The 24,283-nt window shown below is 37.5% G+C and overlaps 1 protein-coding gene across 10 annotated transcripts in view; it reads left to right on the forward strand.

The window, feature by feature from the left end:
- The window catches only part of ABCB5 (ATP binding cassette subfamily B member 5), a 131,094-nt gene that overhangs the window by 94,968 nt on the left and 11,843 nt on the right, over positions 1 to 24,283 (forward strand). For 5 of the 10 annotated variants that reach the window (XM_021063418.1, XM_021063419.1, XM_021063423.1 and 2 more), the window contains 6 exons: positions 349 to 489; positions 7,622 to 7,778; positions 11,880 to 12,077; positions 13,886 to 14,092; positions 19,880 to 20,026; positions 21,701 to 22,750. In XM_021063418.1, coding sequence (XP_020919077.1) covers positions 349 to 489; positions 7,622 to 7,778; positions 11,880 to 12,077; positions 13,886 to 14,092; positions 19,880 to 20,026; positions 21,701 to 21,898 — 1,048 coding nt within the window. In that variant the 3' untranslated portion in view covers positions 21,899 to 22,750. Of the gene's footprint in view, positions 1 to 348; positions 490 to 7,621; positions 7,779 to 11,879; positions 12,078 to 13,885; positions 14,093 to 15,460; positions 15,486 to 19,879; positions 20,027 to 21,700; positions 22,751 to 22,856; positions 23,014 to 24,283 lie in introns of those variants that run through there. The other 5 variants (XM_021063425.1, XM_021063424.1, XM_021063426.1 and 2 more) reach the window with 5 other exon arrangements.

The raw sequence follows: 24,283 nt of genomic DNA on the forward strand, positions 1-24,283 counted from the left end.
TTATTCTCTTAGTACAAGATTAGGATAGAAAATACTTTAAAACCAAATCCCTTTAACTCTTTCATTAGCTGTCCTTTCATGGACTTTGTCCATTTATTTGAAAATAAAAAGAGGCAACTTTGTTATACTGAACAATGGAGTATGTAGCTATAGAGAAAATCGTTATATTTACTGTTTTCTCTGTAATAATTCTCAGTAGTTAAAAAGATCATTTTCTCTTTAATTCTTAGAAAAAAAATGTGTATCCCCTAAATGATAATGTCTTCTATATTTATTACTCTGTATTTATTTAAATGCCCTTGCTATTTACCTCATGCCCCATTATTTAATATATTTTGTGCATTTCAGAAATACCTTGAAGAAAGCACAGATCATTGGAATCTGTTATGCATTTAGCCATGCCTTTGTGTATTTTGCCTATGCAGCAGGATTTCTGTTTGGAACCCATTTAATTCAAGCAGGCCGCATGACCCCAGAGGGCATGTTCATGTAAGTCATGCAAATATATAAACCTTGTATTTGTTTGTTTCTTTGGCTGAACCCATGGCATGTACCAGGGATCAAACCCACACCACAGCAGCTACCCAAGCCACTGCAGTGACAACACTGGACCCTTAATCTGCTGTGTCACAGAGGAACTCCTATATAAACCTTGTAAATCGATTGTGTACTTAAATTAACCAGAAAGATATCTAGTTTATAGTGCATTATCATTTAAATCATATTTGTGTGAAAGACATGCTGGGAAATATTTTCTTAATTTTTTTGTTTATTTAATATCTATAAGTACAATCAGGCTGGCCAAATACTGATAAAACACAGGTAATCTGAGTTAACTCACAAATGAATTGCTTCCTGCTTCACTTTGCTAGATGTGGGAATATAGGGGTAAAATATGCCTTCTTGTTATCCTTTTTTTTTTCTTTATGGAACTTCATAGAAGCTTCATGGAAGTCCTGAGGTGGAGATGGCTTTATCAAGTATGACTGTAAATCAGTGAGTTCCTTGCTAAGCAAATACTCCAGAACAAATACGTGTTGATGAGTATTTCTCTTCAGAAAAGTCACATTTAGAATTGATCATGGCAACCCAATAAGGCTGCCTCTTCCCAAAGCATTTGTTGGTGTTTCTGTTTTGGAACTCCGTCCACATAGTTATAAATTTCTTTACTTCACAGAAACACCTAAATTCAACTTCTAAAATTAGAAAAAATAACTTTGAGTGTTAAATCTGAGCTTTATATGTCTCCATAAAATGTCAGAACATTAATAATCTGCATCTTGAATGTCATTGCTAAACATCTAGAACTAGAGAAATTGATACACTATTTGACTTTAAAAAGTAATGTTATATTTTTTAACAAGCCCACCAAAACATACACATCAAAGCAAGGATCAGCCTCTTCAAAGTAATGACTTGGGAGATTAACACCTGTTTCAAGGATAAAACACAGGTAATCTGAGTTAACTCACAAATGAATTGCTTCCTGCTTCACTTTGCTAGATGTGGGAAGACATGTTAGGAACTCCTCTTTGGGATTTACCTCTCAAGACTCAGGCACATTCCTTTGAATATCCTCATTGGTGACATATATTTGTACTTTGAGGAGATATTCAATTTGAGGAAATGACCAAAAGTCATTTGAAGCCAAACAATTTCAGAAAAACTTGGACTAATTTTTAGTTTCTCTTCACGTGATTCTTCATTTGCTTATTTGTCTATCAAACATTAACTGAGTTCCCAGGAAGTTTCTTTGCTAGGCACTCAGGAGAAAAGCATCCAAAGTTTACCAAACCAGTAGTTTTGAATCTATAAACCACTTAGAGGTTTTCTAGAGCAGACTGTAAAATGGAATATCTGTATTTAAAATTTTAACAGAAATTTTAGGCTACCTCTTATACCATGTTTTCCTACTCTCTAAAATAGTGTGCAGGAGCTCCTATCATAGCTCAGTGGTTAACAAACCCAACCAGCGTCCATGAGGACGAGGGTTCGATCCCTGGCCTTGTTCAGTAGGTTGAGGATCTGGCATTGCCATGAGCTGTGGTGCAGGTTGCAGACAGCTTCAGACAGCTTATATCCCACATTGCTGTGCTTCTGGCAGAGGCCAGTGGCTACAGCTCCGATTGGACCCCTAGTCTGGGAACCTCCATATGCTGAGCTCAGGTGTGGCCCTAAAAAGACAAAAAATAAAATAAAATAGTGTGCAGTCGTGCCTGTGTGAACATATAAACAAGAATTATGACATTTAGCCTTGAGCTTCATTCTGATTATACAGACTAGCTTACATAGATAAATTAATAAGAAACTAAATGTTTTTTTCAGCTAAATTAATTTTTTCAGTTCACCAGCCTGCACTAAATTAGCAAGTTTTTTTCTTGGTTCTTATCTACTACAGGCAATCATAAGCTTTCAAACTGATTGTATTTCAAGTTTGTTTGTAAACCAGTTGTTTGAAACTCAGAATATGTCTTCCTCATGTTGCTCTTTCTGCAGCTGTCTTTAAACCCCTAGGGTCGCATTTCTTCATATAACTGATCCTTGATATTAGTGGAAAGCAAGTCAATTAAATATATTTGTATGAATGTAGAATGTCTGATGATTTTATTAATTCTCACAGAAGAATTTTATTTCTTTCTTTTTTTTTTAATGGCTGCACCTGTGGCATATGGAAGTTCCCAGGTTAGGGGTTGGATCAGAGCTGCAGCTATGTGCTATGCCACAGCCATGACACCACCAGATAGGTAACCCACTGAGTGAGGCCAGGGATTGAACGCACATCCTCCCAGAAACAACGACGGGTCCTTAACACACTGAGCCACAAGAGGGAGCTCCCAGAATTTTCATTTTTAAAAGCAATTATAATCTAAATTAATTTCTAATGGATTCACCTTGAAGGTAATATAACAAAGCAATCAGAAGAGACACATTATCTTTCCATCATCAAACTCACTAGGCTACCACGTGATCCACCATGCCTGCCAACTCCAAGGAAGAACTAAGGTCCTTGTCTGCAGTGGGTTCCTACAATCATCTCTTCACATGAGTTTCTATCACTATTATTTCTTTACATTATAATCACCTATTGTAAAAAAAAAGAGAAATCTCTCCCATAACCTTGAGCCCCCTTCTGCCTACTTTCAATGGCTCTGCTCTCGTTTGCAGCAAAACAAATTCCAGAGTTGACTATTCTTGTTATATATACCTTTTCATCTCCAGCCTCTCCTAAAGACTCATTATCAAGGTCACCACTGACCTCCATCTCACCCACCCACAGAGCTTATCTATTCAGTTCTCCCATCTCACTTAACTTGACCTCTCAGCAGCATTTTATACTCTCCTTCCTGAAACATTGTGTTCCCTAGCCTTTTATCCTTTGCTGTTGGCCCCTCCTCTATTTCCTTTACTGACTCCTGTTTTTCTGCTGGGCCTTCATGTGTTAGAGGGCTTTAGAGCTCTCTGTACTCTTCATCTACACACTCTCATTGGTGATTTCATCCAGTCTGATAGCTTTAAATATTACCTGTGTCCTGATGACTCCCTTCTGTGTATTTCTAAACTCTGACCCTACTCTTGAACACCACACACTCATCCAGCTACCTACTGGACATCTCCACTTAGATGTCTAAGAGCTTGATGTGTCCAAAACAGAATTTGAGATTTTTTCCTTTCCAAAGGTTCTCTTCCCCAGTTCCACTTTAATAAACAGTACCACCATCCACACATTTGCTCAATGCAAAAATCTAAGAATTGTCCTTCATGCTTTTCTTGCTTTCACTCACCATATATAACAACCAAGTTCTAACAACTCTAACTCCAAAATATTTGTCACCATATTTACCCATATTACCCTCCCTTTTACATCCTTGCCTGTTTTGACTGGACCACTCTAAACACCTGCTCACTCATGTCCGTGTGCCCACTCTTGTTTTCCTATAATCCATTCTCCACACAGTAGTTAGGCTGATCTTTTATTTATTTATTTATTTTTAATTCTCAAATGAACTTATCACATCTGTAGTTGTATAATGATCATAGCAATCCAATTTCACAGGATTTCCATCCCACAGCCCAAGCACATCCCCCCAACGCCCACACCGTCTCCTCTGGAGATGATAAGTTTTTCAATGTCTGTGAATCAGCATCTGTTCTGCAAAGAAGTTCAGTCTGTCCTTTTTTCAGATTCCACATGTCAGTGAAAGCATTTGATGTTGGTGTCTCATTGTATGGCTGACTTCACTTAGCATGATAGTTAGGCTGATCTTTTAAAACACAAATCCAGGAGTTCCCATCGTGGCGCACTGGTTAATGAATCCGACTGGAAACCATGAGGTTGTGGGTTCGATTCCTGGCCTTGCTCAGTGGGTTAAGGATCAGCGTTGCCGTGAGCTGTGGTGTAGGTTGCAGACGCGGCTCTGATCCCATGTTGCTGTGGCTCTGGCCCAGGCCAGTGGCTACAGGTCCGATTCGACCCCTCGCCTGGGAACCTCCTTGTGCCTGACTAGTATCCATGAGGATGCAGGTTCAATCCCTGGCCTTCCTCAAAGGGTTGAGGATCCGGCATTGCCAGGAACTATGGTGAAGCTTCCAAATGTGGCACTGATCTGGAATTGCTGTGGCTGTGACATAGGCCAGCAGCTGCAGCTCCAATTGGATCCCTAGCCCGGGAACTTACATATGCTGCAGGTGAGGCCTTAAAAAGAAAAAAAGAAAAAAAAAAAAACTAAGCAAATATTTTCTTAGAAAGTGAAACAACCTCAAAATCAAGCAATCACTATCATGTCTGCAAGTGACATCAGGAAGGATATTTCTTGAAAGGGGCCTCTTAAGACAGCCAGCCATCCTGTTGCATATGATAATTACTGTAATAACAAACTTGATTGAGTCCTTAGTATTAAAAATTTGTCAGATATTATCTGCTTAGCCTTCTCAACTACTCTGTGAAATATTATGACTCCCATTTTAGGGATAGGGAAAATTAAGATGCAGGGAGGTTACCTAACTTGCTCAAGTCACTTAATCAGCTAGTGACAGAGCACAGATTCAAGTTCAGGATTCAAGATGCTAAGGGCTTTGCTTAGTAAACATTTATTATTATTATTATCATTATTACTAATTCTGTGACAAACTTTCATAGAATCTTTCTATAAAATTATTTTTTTAATTCTTACATTCTTTTCAAACATTAAATATCCAGAGCCAGAATGAGACTTAACATTAATGGAACAAATAACTTGCCGAATGTTATTTTATGACCCTAAAATATAGGAGAATCAAAAGGCCTCCGTACAAAAATTCCTCCTCCAAATGGCCTACCACAATTGCTGGATTTTTTTCACTAAAAAATTGAAAGTTATTTCTGGAGACACAGCACTTTAGCTGTCAGAACATATGTAGAACTACTAACATGAGAGCAAAGATTAATGAACACACTGGTATTTCCTAGTGCCATGAGGGAAGGAAGAATTGGAGCTATCTGAGCTAGGACCACAAGTATCACTTTTGATTTGAGTGTCATTCATCCAGACCACAAACAAAGTAAGGATACCCATACTTTTATAGTATGGACAAAGGAGAGAGGCTCTAGGAAATATGGGTACTGGCCTGTGCAAAATGTGAACAGATGAGATTTGCCTTTAATAGCAAAGTCTCCAGCTTTCTTAGAGACCCATAGTAGTCCCCAACTACCAAGAATGTGTCACAAGTGCTCCTTTAGACACACTAAATTATACCTGGCCTAGAAGACTCTGTGTCTTCCAGAATCTAAGGTGGCAGATGGCTTCCTGTCTAATCAGCTATATGAATGGAAGATTTTACAAAGAAAACTCCCTCCTACTAAAACCCTCTTTAAGCAAAAAAGAACTTTGTGCCATTCTCTAAATCATTTTTTTTCCCAATTCAACAATTGAGAAGCTGATAAAAAATGCAGGTACCTGGAGCTCACCCCACGAATCTAACCCAGAGCTTTGTAGATCTCATGTAGGGCCAGGACCCTACATTTTACAAAACATTCCATATTATTCTGAGGCACAGAATCTGAAGATCTCAGTTTAAGAAATATAAACTTAGGGGATGAATCCCAAGCTGCTCTCTATAACTGCTTAAAACCTTAGGGGTTTCTTCAGGATATTACCAGAAACTTTCTTAGAATTATATAAATTGTGGAAGTCATATTTTATTTTATTGTATAAAATAAAGATGTTTCACTCATTCTAGAAAGTGTGAATGTATTTTCATGTTTTATAGCTACCAGGATGAGTAAGCTGTCTCTCTTTCAGAAATGACACTGTGGGAGTTCCTGTTGTGGCTCAGCACGTTATGAACCCAACTCGTATCCATGAGGATACAGGTTTGATCGCTGGTCTCACTCAATGGGTTAAGGATCCAGCATTGCTGCAAGCTATGGTGTAGGTCGCAGATGGAGTTAGGATCTGGCATTGCTGTCGCTGTCGAGTAGGCTGGCAACTGCAGCTCCAATTCAACGCCTAGCCTGGGGAACTTCCATATGCCACAAGTGCCACCCTAAAAAAAAAAAAATCAGAAATGACAGTGTGCCTTATAGAGGGAGATGCACAAGAGGAATTTTAGCAGAAGAATCCCTTGCTGTGCTCATAACATTAGTTTATCAGCAAGGCAATTTAGTATTTTCTTAAGAAAAAAGAAAAGGGCAATATATTTCTTATGGTAGAAGCTGTCTCCACCCATCTCTATTATTGTAGAAGCTTCTCTGAAATGAGGATTTTTTAAAAGGCAATAGCATTTTCACTCTTATGCCTCTTCCCCAATGCACAGGCATTTAGAAAATCTGTTGCTTAGGTTTTCATACACATATGTATAGTAAAACTCTTCCTCTTTGCTCCTGTTAGCCCTGGAAACACTTTGGATTTAGTTCAATATAAATGTACAGACTTTGAGAAATACAGCGTAAGTTTGTCTTCTTTTATTCCCTTTCCCCTTTTTTTGCTTTCTGCAGCATATGGAAGTTCCCAGGCTAGGGGTCAAATCAAAGCTACAGCTGCCCACCTGCACCACAGCAACACGGGATCCAGGCTGCATCTTTGGCCTACACCACAGCTCACAGCAATGCCGAATCCCCAGCACACTGAGTGAGGCCAGGGGTCAAACCCACACCATGCTTTGCTCTCTTTAAATCATGTAGCACTTCAGGCAGATAACGAATTATCTGGCATCAATTATCTGTTCTAACTACATTATATGCAACCCCCCAAAAAAACATTGATATCTACTGTGTAAATTCAGATCTCACTACTAGACTCATTCTTCCTATTGTTAGTTGAATTCTTTGTCAAATCTCCAAGCAAATAAGCCTTATATCAAAGTGGCTAAGAAGTTTTATATTCACTAGTTATGACCTTTGATCTATCTTTATAATTAGAAGAGAAATGTTTAAGATTACCTGAACTCCAAAGATTATTTTGATGTACAGAGCAAGGGATGATCACTGTGTGGTAGAAAATTATAAAAGAGATATCGTTGTTGGTCATTAGTGGTATTGTCTGTGCCAAAAGATTATATTCCTGTATTTGATTTTTCCTTTACTTTTAGAGTACTTGTTTGAAGATGAACCTAACTGAGATTCAAATGCTTTATCATTTGATAGAGTTTTTACTGCAGTTGCATATGGAGCTATGGCCATTGGAGAAACACTTGTTTTGGCACCTGAATATTCAAGAGCCAAATCTGGAGCTGCACATCTGTTTGCTTTGTTGGAAAAGAAACCGACTATAGACAGCCATAGTCAAGAAGGGACAAAAACAGTAAGAAAAACTATGATTTTATTTATTTATTTATTTGGCCAAGCCCACAGCATGTGGAAGTTCCTGGGCCAGGGCTCTAACCCAAGCCACAGTAGAGAAAAAGGGCCATTTTCTGAATCCTTAACCACTAGGCCACTGAGGAACTCCCTGATTTTTTTTTAATTTTTATTTTTTCCTTTTACTGCTGAATCTGTGGCATTTGGAAGTTCTGGGGCAGGGAGTCAAATTGAAGCTGCAGCTGTGGCCTACACCACAGCTTGCATGCAGCAACGTCAGATCCTTAACCCACTGAGCCAGACCAGGGATTGAACCTGCATCCTCATAGAGACATCATCGGGTCCTTAACCCACTGAGCCACAATAGAACTCTAGGAACTCCCTGATTTTAAGTGTCCATTTATTATTAATTGTCCATATGCATGCTCCCTAAGTAGAAACTTAAATGAAGGCATTATTTGATAACTGCAAAAGAAAGTGCTATAAATAATTAAAAGCTTATATAAATAATTGTTATGGCTTAATCAAATTTTTTTTATAATTTTTTTATTTTCCCACTGTACAGCAAGGGGGTCAGGTTATCCTTACATGTATACATTACAATTACATTTTTTCCCCCACCCTTTCTTTTGTTGCAACATGAGTATCTAGACAAAGTTCTCAATGCTATTCAGCAGGATCTCCTTGTAAATCTATTCTAAGTTGTGCCTGATAAGCCCAAGCTCCCGATCCCTCCCACTCCCTCCCCCTCCCATCAGGCAGCCACAAGTCTCTTCTCCAAGTCCATGATTTTCTTTTCTGAGGAGATGTTCATTTGTGATGTCCAGTTATAAGTGATATCATATGGTATTTGTCTTTGTCTTTCTGGCTCATTTCACTCAGGATGAGATTCTCTAGTTCCATCCATGTTGCTGCAAATGGCATTATGTCATCCTTTTTTATGGCTGAGTAGTATTCCATTGTGTATATATACCACCTCTTCCGAATCCAATCATCTGTCGATGAACATTTGGATTGTTTCCATGTCCTGGCTATTGTGAATAGTGCTGCAATGAACATGCGGTTACACGTGTTTCTTTTAAGTAGAGTTTTGTCCGGATAGATGCCCACGAGTGGGATTGCAGGGTCATATGGAAGTTCTATGTATAGATGTCTAAGGTATCTCCAAACTGTTCTCCATAGTGGCTGTACCAGTTTACATTCCCACCAACAGTGCAGGAGGGTTCCCTTTTCTCCACAGCCCCTCCAGCACTTGTTATTTGTGGATTTATTAATGATGGCCATTCTGACTGGTGTGAGGTGGTATCTCATGGTAGTTTTGATTTGCATTTCTCTTATGATCAGCGATGCTGAGCATTTTTTCATGTGTTTGTTGGCCATCTGTATATCTTCTTTGGAGAAATGTCTATTCAGGTCTTTTGCCCATTGTTCCATTGATGGCTTAATCAAATTTTTACATCTACTACTAAAATGTACATATTTTATATTTAAAAATATATGCTCCTGGTTTTTTTTTTTTACTTACCTGATGCCATGGGAATGTTCTTGAACAAAGGTTTAATTTACACATTTGATTTTATTTGGACAGCAAAAGTTTTAGTGTTGAATAAAGATTTGCATTATAGTCTTAGGTAAGGATATATTCATGTTTTTCTCTGATAACATATACAAAGTAAATAATGCCCTGTTGCTTCAGATTTTTCATGAGAAATATATCTGTAAGCAAAGGAGGGAAAAAGAGAACTATATTTATTAAATTATTAAATATTAAAACACATGCACATATTTAGTGACAAATTCTAAAAGACTGAATATTAAAAGGGAAACAATAGGGAGAGCGTATAATTTCAAAATAAGCCCTTTGGAGCTCCTGCGATGGTGCAACAGGATCGGCAGCATCTTGGGAGCACTGGGGTGAAAGTTCGATCCCTAGCCCAGCACAGTGGGTTAAAGATCTGACATTGCCACAGCTGCAGTTTTGGTCCCAATTGTGGCTTGGAACTGATCCCTGGCCCAGGAACTCCATATGCCTCAGGGTGGCAAAAATGAAAAAAAAATTTTTAAATAAGCCTTCCAATAGTGGTCTTGTACATTTAATATATATTCAATTTCAAGATCTTTCTAGACATTTTAAATTTAGAAGAATAGTTACTAGGTGTATACTTAAAAGAAGATTTTCACTTAAAAATATTTCCCTCTAGATTTTTAACAGTAGATTTATATGTATGATTGCTTAAAATCATACATTATCAGAAGAACTTCGTAATTATTAAAAGGAATGCTGGTTGTTAGTGACAAAAATAAAAACATCTTCAAATTCTCAAAACAGAATGCTCTAAGATACATGAGAGCATTATCAAATAAGATTTCATATTTATCTTTTGAAAAATAAAGAATGCAGGAAACTTTAAATCTAGGATTTAGATATATAATATTACTACTCATTTCTTTCTAAATATTACATTAGAGAGATTGAGCATCTCACTGATAAATGTCCTCATAGAAACCGTATACAAGGTGGATTTACATATATTCCAGAATAGAATGTGGAAATGTTCCTTATAGAGACTATAAAATTATTTAATGTTTAACATACACTTACTTCTAAATATAACTCCCTATGCTTTAAAAAATTAAAGTCTGGCAAAACAAAATTGGCAAATATTGATAATTATTGAGGCTGGGAGATAGGCATATAGCAGACCATTATATGTTATTCTACTTTTATAGATGTTTGAAATTTTCCATAATAAAATGTTTAAAACAGTAAGAATACATTTTAAATGTATTAAAGTCCAGAGGTCTAGAATATCTCTCTATGCCTTTCCAAAAGGCACCAGAGCATACACAGAAATAATTCTATTTTCCATTATTCTTCAGTATCCTGGGTTTTTTTTTAAACTTTTTTTCACAAATAATATTCATGTATTACAGTGGGCAAAATAGAAGACATTGAATAAGCTAAAAATAACCTACTACTAAACTTAATATTTTGGCATATACGCTTCCAGATATTGTTTTCTAATTCTAGGACTCTTAACCACATGTTAACATTTCTTTCCTTTGACAACAGGATAATTTCTTTGTCAAACATTGTTTGTTGTTCCTCCCTTCCACCTACCCCTGCCTCCAACCTATGTACTGGGCTCAGATGTGCTGAGCATGACTATTAAACCTGACTACTTCAAATGTAGTTGATTGAGAGCAAACATGAAAAGAAACTAAAATCTTACAAACCAAATCTATAAGGGGAATTTAATCATCACTTAGTGATAGTTCTGGAAAGTCTTTTATAAACATCTCTGGTATATATGAGTATTGCTTTACAAGTTATCAACCACTAAAGAGATTGAAGCATAGGGAGAAAAATAACATTTAGGCAAGTGTCACTGCCAAATAATAATCAATTAAAAACAGATAATTCAAAATTGTATATTCACTGTAAAACATGGTCCAACTTACCATTTATACATTTATGGTTTATGAGGATGCCAGCTCTTCTGAATTAAGCAATAAATGTCTATAAAGCATAAATTAATTTTTTTGAAGATGTATTTGTTTAGAGCAAACAGCTAATCTGCAGATCTGACGACTAGGTCCTAAAGCTGAAGGAAAGTAGTGTTTTTAGGAACTTAGTAAAGTCCAGAAATGAAGATAATAAGAATTAGAGATATGGAGTTCCCATTGTGGCTCAGTAGTTAAGGAACCTGACTAGCATCCATGAAGAGTCGGGTTCCATCCCTGGCCTCACTCAGTGGGGTTATGGATCTGGCGTTGCTGTGAGCTGTGGTGTAGGTCGCAAATGCGGCTCGGATTCTGAGTTGCTATGGCTCTGGTGTAGGCCAGCGGCTACAGCTCCTACTGGAGCCCTAGCCCAGGAACTTCCATATGCCACAGGTGTAGCCCTAAAAACCCGGAAAAGAAAAAAATGAGAGATACAGAAATCTCGACAGTTAGCAACTCTGTACAGGGAGGAATACAATTTTTAGAATTAACATGGCTGTAGAAACAGACACAATTTTCAGAAAGCACTCAGCCAGTGTGCTATAATTTGTTACAACCTTTCTAAGTCATCCTTCTAAACACTGCCAACTTTTTTTTACAGGATATATTTGAAGGGAATATAGAGTTTCGAGAAGTCTCTTTCTTCTATCCATGTCGCCCGGATGTTCTCATCCTTCGCAACTTATCCCTCAGTATTGAGAAAGGAAAGACAGTAGCATTTGTTGGGAGCAGTGGCTGTGGGAAAAGCACCTCTGTCCAACTTATGCAAAGATTTTATGACCCAGTGAAAGGACAAGTGGTAAGACTGAAATTAAATACAACTCATCTGGGGGTTAGTGGGGCTGTTATTAAACATTCCCTTGGGCTTAAGCATCCTCACTGATTTGAGGAGGGCAAACAGTGTAGTAGTTTAAGGAAAAAAAAAAAAAAAAACAAACTCCATCCCCTCTATTCCTTAACTAAGAGAACAAGCAAACCAATAACATAAATGATGGATAAAACTTTAAAGCTAAGAAAAAAGATCCAAAGATTCTTTAACCATTATAGAGCAGACATTTTGATCTTATAATCCATGGAATTCTTTTAGAATACAGGTGTTGGAAGATGGGCTTAATATCAACAGCTGGGCTTTTTTGTTACTCTGTTCGAGTTTAAAGCAGAGATAGTAGTTTCTTTGCATCAGTTCAGGCTTCCTGCTATTCACTCTAGCAACTCTCAAAACCTTCTACATGATTAGAGTTTCCTTGCAGCTCCATTAAGTTCTATATCCTGATCTAAAAAAAACAAACAAAACAAACAAAAAAAAACAACCTCTCCCTCCTTTGAACTCCAAGAACTATTTTTCTGACCTGGCACTTTCCTTACTCTAATATTCAGATTTCCAATTATTCTCTCCACCAGCCATCACCATATAACACACACAAGGACAACTTCCTGTTCTGTTTCCTCCTACCCCCGCAGAAAAAACTATAAGCCCATAAAAGTAAAAGAGTGTCATGTTAGTCATCCTTCTGCTGCAATTTACAGTCTTTTCCCCATCACAGGGTCTCAAAGACAGTTTGCAAAATGGTGTTCCCAAAATGGCTCCCTTGTTACCAGAGAAAACAATGAGTTAACAATGAGTACCAAAATTAGGTAACACTCATCTGTTTGCACATAGCATAGCACTCTCCCTCCTTTAAACTCTCCAGTGATTTCCCACCACAGTCAGGATAAACCAGAGTTCATACCACCAAATTAAGGTTCTCCATGAACTGGCTCCTGCCCTTCTCTGTCCAGACTCCTCTCCTGCCACTCTTCCCTCACTGTGCACTGTGTGTCAGTCTCACTGGCTTCTTTATGTTCTTTAAACACACTCAAGGGCCTTTGTTCTTGCTAAATTCTACTTCTTTAGATAGGGATTCTTAGATAACACTATAGAATATATGCATCTACCCACCCGCTTCCCAAATCCTCACCACATTCTAGTCACTCACTATCCCATTATCCTGTCTTCATGATAACTTTCTTTTTCTGAGTCTCATAAGTTGTTGGTGTGCTTATTATAAGCCTGCCTTTTTTACTAGAATATAAGCCTACAGGAGGGCAAGAGCTTTGTCTTGTTTATTACTGTTTCCTTGGTACCTGAAGAGTTCCTGTAACGTAATCAGTATGTTCATCAAATATCAGTTCAATTTTGTTATATGTCCAATATGAATAAACATGGTTTTGTACAAAATAACATATGTCTACATGCGGACTACTGTATCACTTACCCTCTCTCCAGGCTTTAATAAAGTGGGGTCCTGTTTCAGTGGAGTTTGGTCATTTTTCATCTGACCTCAGTACAGAGCACCAGACTTTATTATAGACTCTGGACTGGTCTTTGATTATATAGCCATGCCTAGAAATGTCAGGTAAGTTTAGGAGTTGGTACTTCAGTCAGCTACATGTGTCTGCTATTATACAACATTATTATTAGTGAGCCCTCCTTGGGTAACATTGTATTATGAAACAGCTTGAATTCCAATCTTCTTTTTATGAGTTGTATATGTTTGAATACAATGAACCGTAACATGATACAGTTGTTGGATCATCACGTATTGTTCTCCATTCTGCTTTTGATAGCTTTTTGATGGTGTGGATGCAAAGGAATTGAATGTACAGTGGCTCCGTTCCCAAATAGCAATTGTTTCTCAAGAGCCTGTGCTCTTCAACTGTAGCATTGCTGAGAACATTGCCTATGGTGATAACAGCCGTGTTGTGCCTTTACATGAGATAAAAGAAGTAGCAGATGCAGCAAATATCCATTCTTTTATTGAAGGTCTTCCTGAGGTAAGAAAATGTCTGAAATCTTGAACTACAAAGCTGCCAAGTAAGTCCAAATATCTTACTGGCCCTAAGTGGTTGTTTTTATGTGTTTCTTGGATTATACAATGTATTTATTGCCAGGGTCTAAGATAAAGTTAGAAGTAAATAGCAAAACTTGAGATTTTTGTGTGACTATTTTTTTCTAAGACCAAACTATTAATATTCACTGAATTAATTTTCACATTTTGATTCTTCACCTTCTATTCATTTATACTCTACTCACATCTACACAACCATCATCCCTCTCCAGACCACTTCATTGCCTCTTAATCTATTTTCTTTCTTCCAGGAAGTCTTATCCCTTTACAATTCTTCCTCACAACCACTGGAAGGATTTTTTAAAAACATAAATTATACCCCTCCCTGCTTAAAACCTTCTAATGGCATAGTTTGCATTTAAAATGAAGTCTAAACTCCTTATGTGCCTGGCAAGGCCTTCTCTGATGTGGCTGGGCTTGCTTCGCCAGCAACTTACTCATCATGTGCTCACCCTGCTCCTGCCACTCTGGCCTCTCTGTCTCATGAATACACCACATTCTTTCCTACCTCAGGACATTTACACTTACTATTTCTTCAGCTGGGACCTCCCATTTTCTGGCTCTTTGAAGACCAGCTCCTTAACTTTCAAGCTCTTTCAGATGTCACTTTTGCAGAGGCCTTTCCTGGCCACCTTCTCTTAGAGTCCCCACCACCCCTGTAGCCAGTCACATAGTCTTCAAGATGCTTATCATAATCTCAAATCACCCTGGCGCTTGTTGATTTGTTTAGAGTCTCCTTTTCCCACTAGAGTGCTAGGCCATTTTTGTCACCTCTTTGCATTGACTGTGACATCTAACACAAAATCTCAGAAAAGTTTAAAATTTTGGTTAACTGTAGAGAAGGCTTTCGTGTAGCAAGCACTGACACAGATCCAGAAGTAGCACACAGAGACACTAATTGTAATTGCAACTAAGTTCTTACAATATCTGTTTATACTTAAATACACGTGCAAATAAAATAAAAATACAGATACTGACTTTTGATTAGAAACACCTTTTATAATGTGATTTTCTAGCTCATTTGAAAAGGAAATGCCCAAGTTTAATAACTTGTATATCAAATAACTAATCTAGTACCTTGTTCCTAGGGGAGGATAATGGTCACCACACTCTTTTTTCTACTGCTAGATCTATGGTCTCCTGTCCATACTAATTGGTGCTTATAACTAGAAGTGGGCCATTAATACAATATATCTTTCTCTAGGAAAGTTCTGCATTACTAACAATAAAGAAGGATTAATATATATTTTTATAAAAATTGTAACCTTCTATCTTTCTCTTTTTTTTTACCAAGGCATTCACTGAATTATTGACTCAAGGTCAGTTTTTTGTGTCTTTTTTTTTTTTTTTTTGGTCTTTTTAGGGCCGCACCCATGGCATATGGACGTTCCCAGGCTAGGGGTCTAATCAGAGCTGTTGCTGTTGGCCTACGCCACAGCCACAGCCACAGCAACGCCAGATCCGAGCCGTGTCTGTGACCTACACCACAGCTCACGGCAACGCCGGGTCCTTAACCCACTGAGCAAGGCCAGGGATCAAACCTGCAACCTCATGGTTCCTAGTAGGATTTGTTTCCTCTGCACCACGACAGGAACATCTCAAGGTCAGATTATTATCCACGTAATTCTGGTAGTTTTTTTTTTCTTTAATTAATATATGATAAAATGCTAACCATTTTATATTTGTACCATTTGATTTGTATTCTTAAAATTTTTATCATCTTTCCTTCTTTTTCACTGTACTATTTCTCAGATTTACCCAAAACTGTATACTGTAGAGATTCAGTGTGCTTTTTACAATAAACTTTGAGAATCAAGATGATGTTATTTCCAAAAGAAAGAATAGCTTTGTTTCTTGGTGTTTTTAAATTTAACTTTAGTTTTCCTCCATATCACTGTTACCCCCCCACCCCAAATAGGTAGAACCATAAATAAATATGGTGCTAGAGTTTCCACTGTGGTGCAGTGGGTTAAGAATCTGACTGCAGTGGCTCAGGTCACTGCAGAGGTACAGCTTTGATCCCTGGCTTGGCACAATGGGTTAAGGATCCGAATTGCCACAGCTGCACCCTGGCCCAGGAACTTCGATATGTCGTGGGTGCAGCCATAAAGAAGGAAAGGAAAGGAAGAAAGAAATATGGTGCCAAAATATCATTTTGGAATAGGACAGTGGAACTACTTACTAGTCTAGCAGCAATGTAAATGACCATTTGGAGTGAAGACAAGACAAGGAATTTGGGAGGTCACTTAGGAGCTATTTCCAGGGTTAAGATATGAAGGCCTCAATTAATAACTATAAAGTGAAATAAAACAAGGAAAAGGATGTAAAGGATATTACAAAAGTGGAATTGTCAGGACTTTAGTTCCAGGTTGTCTTTAGAGAGTGAGCAAAAAAGTACATGATACACTGGGCAACCTGCTGGAATAAAAACACAAAGAGTATATCATAAGAGTACAAAAGAAGGAATGACAAAGTCTCTTGGAACTCAGAGAAAACCATACAGAGGATGCTGTTTTGAATTGGGTTTTAAAGAATGTGTATGAGTTTACTAGGCAGAGAAAGGACAACTCCATTCTTAGGAGGCTGAATAAGCTCACAGAAACACATTCATGTAAAAGGGTTTTAGGTGTTTGAGGGTCGGGGGAGTGGATACATTTAAAGTCCTGAGCATAAACTGGGGGGTTGAGAAGAAGAAACCAAACAAAATATGAGCAGGAACTAAATGCACAGGTTCTGACATTCCAGGCTAAGTTTGGACTCTGTATTGTTGGAAATAGGAAATTGCTAGACATTTTCAGGCAGAGAAAGAGACATGATCAAATCTTTAAAGAAAAACAGTGCATTTGAAGCTCAGCCTTTCACTTGCTCATTCAAGAGCAAATTGTGACTGTTTGTCAATGGCAGAGACTGCATAAAAGGTACATTACAACAGTCTGGAGGCAGGTCCATACTTTTTTCCCCCAACTCCTATTTCCAAAAGTTCTGAAACTCTGTGCCTTCTTTTCCCCCCAGCACACAAAGACCATATGTTTGATGCAAATTTGTTTGTGGCCCAAGTGATGTGAGGCTATCTGTAGTCTTTATTAATCCTAATTAGAATGAGTTATCACATATTTCTATGGAAATATTAACATACTTGATTACTGGTTGATTCCCCAGCCCTTTCTGGGAGTGTTAAATAATATATATATCACATATTAAATATATGTAATATATGGTATATACAATTTATAGTGTATTTTCTTCTAAAGTTAAAAAAAAAAAAAATAGAATTCTTAAACAAGTATAGCCCTGTAGGTTTCATGTAAAGGATTATGGACCTGTCTGGAAGTTCACCAGAAGGGTAAATAGCAAGGAGTCACCTTGGAGCATGCTAAGGATAACACAACTGTAGTATATGCCATGGAGATATCCTGCAGTCATTTGGAAAAAGTAGCCTAGGAGAGGAGTTGAGACAACACTGCCTTGGTCTTGAGGATCCTTTGAGAAACACTTAGGTGAAGATGTCCCCTAGTCCCCACAATTTCTCACAGTGGCAGCTCTCAGTCAAGCCACATTAGAGCTCCCTGAGTAGGACTTCAACCACAGGAACCACCCTGAAACTCCCTTCCAGGGCCTGCAAGAAATCTCCAGAATGCAGTTGTCTTAGGATTAGACTTTTTCTGATGTTTCCTCCAGGATTCAACTGGTTTTGAGCCCCAGCTTCACACCAAATAGCCATTGCCATTGAGTGTCTCATAAAACAGGTGATTTCAGGGCATTCACTAACACAGTGTTTGCTATAAAATTGATTTAGATTTTCAGTTTAAGCAGAAAAGAATTAAATTCTGTATTCATTAAAAACAAACCAAAAACCTCCAGTTTGAGTGTCCGAAAATGTTTTCGGGTTGCTATTGAGACTATGTATATTCACATTTATAATGTGAATCTATTCTGTTTAATCATGGGCAAAAACATCTGAAATATATTTTCATCCAATTCATTCTTGAGACCTACATCTTCCTGCAAGCCAGAGAAGGCCAAGAAATGTGAAGGGATTTCTAAGCTAGTATTGCTTTATCTTCAGCTGTATTAGAGGAATCTGTACAACTTAAGCTGTACTGGCATAAAGAGCTATAAGCCCATTATCACTCCCATCTAATCATCTCTCAATTTTTGGCTTAAGATTGAATTCTCTAATTTAGATGGGATTGCACTGTGTCGAAATAGTTTTTTCCTGATTATCCATAGCCCTATGATTCAAATTTTATTTATTTATTTATTGCTTTTTAGGCCCACACATGCAGCCTATGCCACAGCCACAGCAACACGGGATTTGAGCCACATCTGCCACCTACATCACAGCTCACAGTAATGCTGGATTCTTAACCCTAGGGATCGAACCCGAATCCTCATGGATACTAGTTGGTTTTGTTACCGCTGAGCCACAACAGGAATTCCTATGATTCCAATTATAATAAAGTGCATTTTAGGAGGAAGAGGCCTAGCCTGCTGGCAGTCCTAGATAAAATCATAGAGGAGCTAGCTGAAGTCTTCTTACTTTGTAAAGCATTCACTTCAGAACAGATGATTTTACTTGGCTTTAGTAAGTCATATACCCCCTGTCTAATATAAAGTAAGCAACTGAGCATTTTAAGTTGAAAAATGAACTTTGAGATGGAGACACATGTATTATAAGGTTATATCACAGGCTCTCTCCACTCTTCTGGAATGGCACCTCCTGAAGGCAGCCAAATGTGGTGGGAAAAGTAGATGATTCAGGCTTCTTGAGGATACTAAGACAGATAAATAGTACATTAATCATGTGTCCCATCTTCTCCATAATGCTGCTACAAGATCCATCTTTGGAAGGTTGTACACTTGGATCTGCTTTCCTAGTGGAGCTGATCCATGCATATATTCTTGTCCAGGTACCAGTGGCATGTATGTGTTAAAAAATTGGCAAGGGCTTCTAAAAAGCAATGTGAAACGTTGGAGGGAAGCAGAGTCAACGGAACTATCTAGAAAGCAAGTAGTAGCCTGCTTGCACCAACTTAACTGATCCATTGTGATTTAGCAGACTATGATGGTTTTAGGATATGTGAATAATGTCCATTATCCTTCTACATAGGTAATACTGAAAAGGGGGTCATTAGTAAGTAGGAGAGTGTAGAAATATTGTGAAGTGCTAAATGTCACCATCATGACCTGAGACAGAATGGACTGTCTCAAGATGTCAGCTTAAATTATTTCCAGGAAGATACCTGCACCACTAAGAATAGCCTCACAGTATCTGGAGAGATGTGCCCATAGAGGTATATCAAGAGCCAAAGTGAAGGAACCCAATGCTTTTCTTTCAAATGATACTTTAAATCATTTTGACCTGAAAATAGAAGATAATTTAACTTAATGGGAAAAGATTTGTGTTTACTAGGAGCTTCTTTTCCCAATAATTTTTTTTCTTATGCTTTAATTTGAACAATTCCTTAGTAAAAGCAAAATGGCAAAGGTCTGCTGTTTGTGATCAGATTAGATATGTAAATGAGATGGTAGTGTTTACTGCTGGTTTAGCATTTATTTGCAACAAAGTCCGAGAATAGATTTCAGCACTTGTTGGGACACACGTTTTAGAGAGTAGCAAAATTTGAAATATTTAGATGGCTCTCGCCCACGGTTGCCATGCTAATTTAAATAACCCAATCCTTGCTTTCTTAATTGCATGTTCCTGTAATAGAAATACAACACACAAGTTGGACCGAAAGGAACACAGCTTTCTGGCGGCCAGAAACAAAGACTAGCTATTGCAAGGGCTCTTCTTCGAAAACCAAAAATTTTATTGTTGGATGAGGCCACTTCAGCCCTTGATAATGAAAGTGAAAAGGTAACATCCTCCTCTTTCATCTCAGAATATAATATCAAATATAAGAGTGGAGTGTCATGGGAGAAATCAAGGTCATTTTGAGGGAGAAAACCTGGAGAGAATTGTAGTCAAAGTATCACCAGTTCTAATTAAGATTTTGGCCTTTAAAAAAAGATTAGAAGCTGGTGGGAAGGTGGGAGATTTGGGACACAGGGCATCTCACGTTTTAGAAAGGTATTCTCACTTGAATTAGTCTTTTTAGTCTCATTATCAAGGACTCAATTCTTAAAATATTTCTTCACTCAAGGAAAAGCCCAAGGAAAATTACTTCCCTATTTTATTATTATCCTAGTAATACCAAACAATATAATAAGGCAGTCTACATATATAAAAGAATAATCTACACTATTATTGGAGCCTGCTAGTTACTCTCCCTTCTATAGACTATTAGTTTGGTTAGGAAAGGAAACAAGGAAGCAAATAGACATTGAATGAATGATAATCTTTAATATTTATCGAGTGCCTGTTAACAGCTACAGTCTCAGTCCTCACAACTTGATAAATTAGCTTATTTCATTATCATGCTCGTTTTATAGATTAGTACCCTAAGGCTTAGAAAAGTAACTTCCCTAAATTCTAATAGAGGGTGTCCTATGTAAAAGCCCATGTAATTAATCACCACACAGGTGCTATTTGTGGATGATTATTATTCATGATAGGGTGTTATGAAGATAAAACAGGACTTTTGGGATCAGACATAACCTAGGCTATAATCCTGAATTCATCAGTTACTAACAGTGTGACCTAGGCCAGGTGACCTGGACTTTTCAAATCTTGGTTTATTCATTAGAAAAATAAAAATGCTCCCCACAGGGTTACTGCAAGGATTTAAATGAGATATCCATCATTGGAATATTTTATATGTTCAGCAAGTATTGGTTTTCATCCTCCATTTTTATTTCTCATATACAGCACTGTAACATCATTGAGGTGAGATGCTGTTAGGCTAGGATGGTTTTACAGCTTAATTATACATAAGACAAAAAATAAACAAAAAACCCACAAAAACTGTGAGAAGAAATGAAGTAAGTGAATTAGAAAATTCCACTTAGGTATTGAAATATTAATTTCTGGCTTTGACTTTGGAACCACTTATTAATACACATAACCATGTAATTTTTATTCATTGTCACAAAAGCTTTTTTTTTCCTTTTTCTTTTCTTTTTTTTTTTTTTTTTTTTTTTGTCTTTTTAGGGCTGTACCCGCAGCATGTAGAGGTTCCCTGGCTAGGGGTCCAATCGAAGCTGTAGCTGCCAGCCTACACCACAGCCACGCGGGATCCTGGGATCTGAGCCGGGTCTGCAACCTACACCACAGTTCACGGCAATGCTGAATCTTAACCCACTGAGTGAGGCCAGGAATTGAACCCAAGTCCTCATGTATGCTAGTCTGGGTCTTTAACCACTGAGCCACGATGGGAACTCCAAGTTTTTCTTATTAAAAGTCTTAAATAATATGTCCACTATTACTTTTTGTGGCTTTCTGTTGAGTATAGTATTTCACAAAGTAGGGCATTTTCCTTGGAGATAAGCAAATACACAATAAATATATATAGATTACCTTAATCATTTCAACTTGGGCAAGTTGATTAGCACCTAACCCAAGCTAGCAATCACAGGCCCTTCTCTCTTTCAGGTGGTTCAGCACGCCCTTGATAAGGCCAGTAAGGGGAGGACGTGCCTAATGGTGGCTCACAGACTCTCCACAATACAGAATGCAGATTTGATAGTGGTTCTGCACAATGGAAAAATAAAGGAACAGGGAACTCATCAAGAGCTCCTGAAAAATAGAGACATATATTTTAAATTAGTAAATGCACAGTCAGTGCAGTGATGCTGTTAGAGTTAACATATTTTGATCTTTGTGTAATGCAAGGAAAGAGAACTTGGTAATTATTTGGCATGCTTTGGTCTCCTTTATTGCTTGTATCAGTGGAATCATGGTATTCAAATACAGACATATTCTGTTTACACACCATCTTCCCTTCAGATTTTTAAAAAGAAACAAAAATTACTAAATTTGCTTAAGTGAGATAAAGCCTGTATCCCTCACTTAATTAAAGGCACATTTACTTATAAAGCAGTTTGTTGGCTGCAAAATGAATCTATTTTCCCATTAACTTCTGCTATAAAATTGGGAATTTGTTCCCAGAGGGAAAAATTGTCCAGTTAATTAGGTTCAAAGATTTCAGCAAAGAGAGAGTAAAATGTTGCTGGAGCTGTGACAATGTAGGGAGAATGATTTTAATTTGGAACTTCCCAAATTTTGTGGTACATATTAGAGTACTTTGAGCTAGTGAGGACTTTCTCCTACAATATCTCTCTCAGTGCTCCTTTCAATGAATATTCAGATTCCCAAAATTCTATTATATTCCTTTGCCAGGCGAATATGGAGAGGATAAGTTTCTGGCAGAATTAGGTATTATCTTCCACGTCTGTAAGTGAAATGCGTCATATGATCCACTCTGAAGATTCCATTATTCCAAGCTTTGAGTTTAGCAGAAAAAAATCATAGGCTTACCTGTGTATGAACACTTAATTACTTAAATCAGAGCTACCTTTATATTATGGGTAGAAAAAGTTTAAATGTCTTTATTATAATTCAATCAAGTAATTTGTTTAAATTGTATATGTACTTTATTTTCTGTAATATAAGTATGATTTAAAAGTTTTGTGTCAATAACAATATTGGTAAACTGAGTCATGTTTTCCATTAACTTAAATATGTAATTTCTAGTGATTTTATCTTTATTCATAGTTGTATTTTTTTCCATTTACAATGACACAATCAGCCTCTCTAAAGTGCACTCTGCCAGCAATCTGAAATTTTGTGAAAAAAATTAAAGCCATTTGTTCCCAAAGCAACAGAAATAAAAACAAAAATAAACCAATGGGACCTAATCAAACTGAAAAGCTTTTGCACAGCAAAGGAAACCAAAAAGAAAACAAAAAGACAACTTAAAAAATGGGAGAAAATAGTTTCAAATGATGCAACTGACAAGGGCTTAATCTCTAGAATATGCAAGCAACCTTATACAACGCAACAGCAAAAAAGCCAACAGTGCAATGGAAAAATGAGCAAAGGGCCTGAATAGATATTTCTCCAAGGAAGAGATACAGATGGCCAACAAGCACATGAAAAAATGCTCCACATCCCTGATTATTAGAAAAATGCAAATCAAAACTACCATGAGATACCACCTCACACCAGTCAGAATGGCCATCATTAATAAATCCACAAATAACAAGTGCTGGAAGGGCTGTGGAGAAAAGGGAACCCTCCTGCAATGTTGGTGGGAATGTAAGCTGGTACAACCACTGTAGAGATCAGTATGGAGATACCTTAGAAATCTATACATAGAACTCCCATATGACCCAGCAATCCCACTCTTGGGCATATATGAGGACAAAACTTTCCTTAAAAAAGACATGCACCTGTATGTTCATTGCAGCTCTATTCACAATAGCCAAGACTTGGAAACAACCCAAATGTCCATCAGCAGATGATTGGATTAAGAAGATGTGGTGTATATATACACAATGGAATACTACTCAGCCATAAAAAGAAAGAATGACATAATGCCATTTGCAGCAACATGGATGGAACTAGAGACTCTCTGAGTGAAATAAGTCAGAAAGAGAAAGACAAATACCATATGATATCACTTATATCTGGAATCTAATATACAGTACAAATGAACATTTCCACAGAAAAGAAAATCATGGACTTGGAGAATAGACTTGTGGTTGCCCAGGGGAAGGTGGGGGGACTGGGTTGATTGGGGAGCTTGGGTTAACAGATGCAAACTTGCTTTTGGAATGGATTTACAATGAGATCCTGCTGTGTAGCATTGAGAACTATGTCTAGATACCTACACTGCAACACGACAATGGGAGGAAAAATTATGTATACATGTATATGTAACTTGGTCCCCATGCTGTACAGTGGAAAAAATAAATAAATAAAATTAAAAAAAAACATTTGTGTTTTATGCCATTTTTTAAAAAAATGCAAAATAAAAATAAGATTAAGAGATTGAGAATCAGAAGTATTGTTTAAAAACATTGGCACTGAAAGCCCTGTGGCCCTTTTTGCTCAGTGTGAATGTAAAGCCCTTGGTGGTTTCTCTTTCCAGAGTAGGGTAGGCAGGAGGGAAAGGGCAGTCTAATAAGGATATGCTTAAATCCTCAGAGCAGGAGCAGCTCAGATTGCAATTCT

The sequence above is a fragment of the Sus scrofa genome, chromosome 9 (assembly GCF_000003025.6).
Source record: "Sus scrofa isolate TJ Tabasco breed Duroc chromosome 9, Sscrofa11.1, whole genome shotgun sequence".
Classification (NCBI taxonomy): Eukaryota; Metazoa; Chordata; class Mammalia; order Artiodactyla; family Suidae; genus Sus; species Sus scrofa.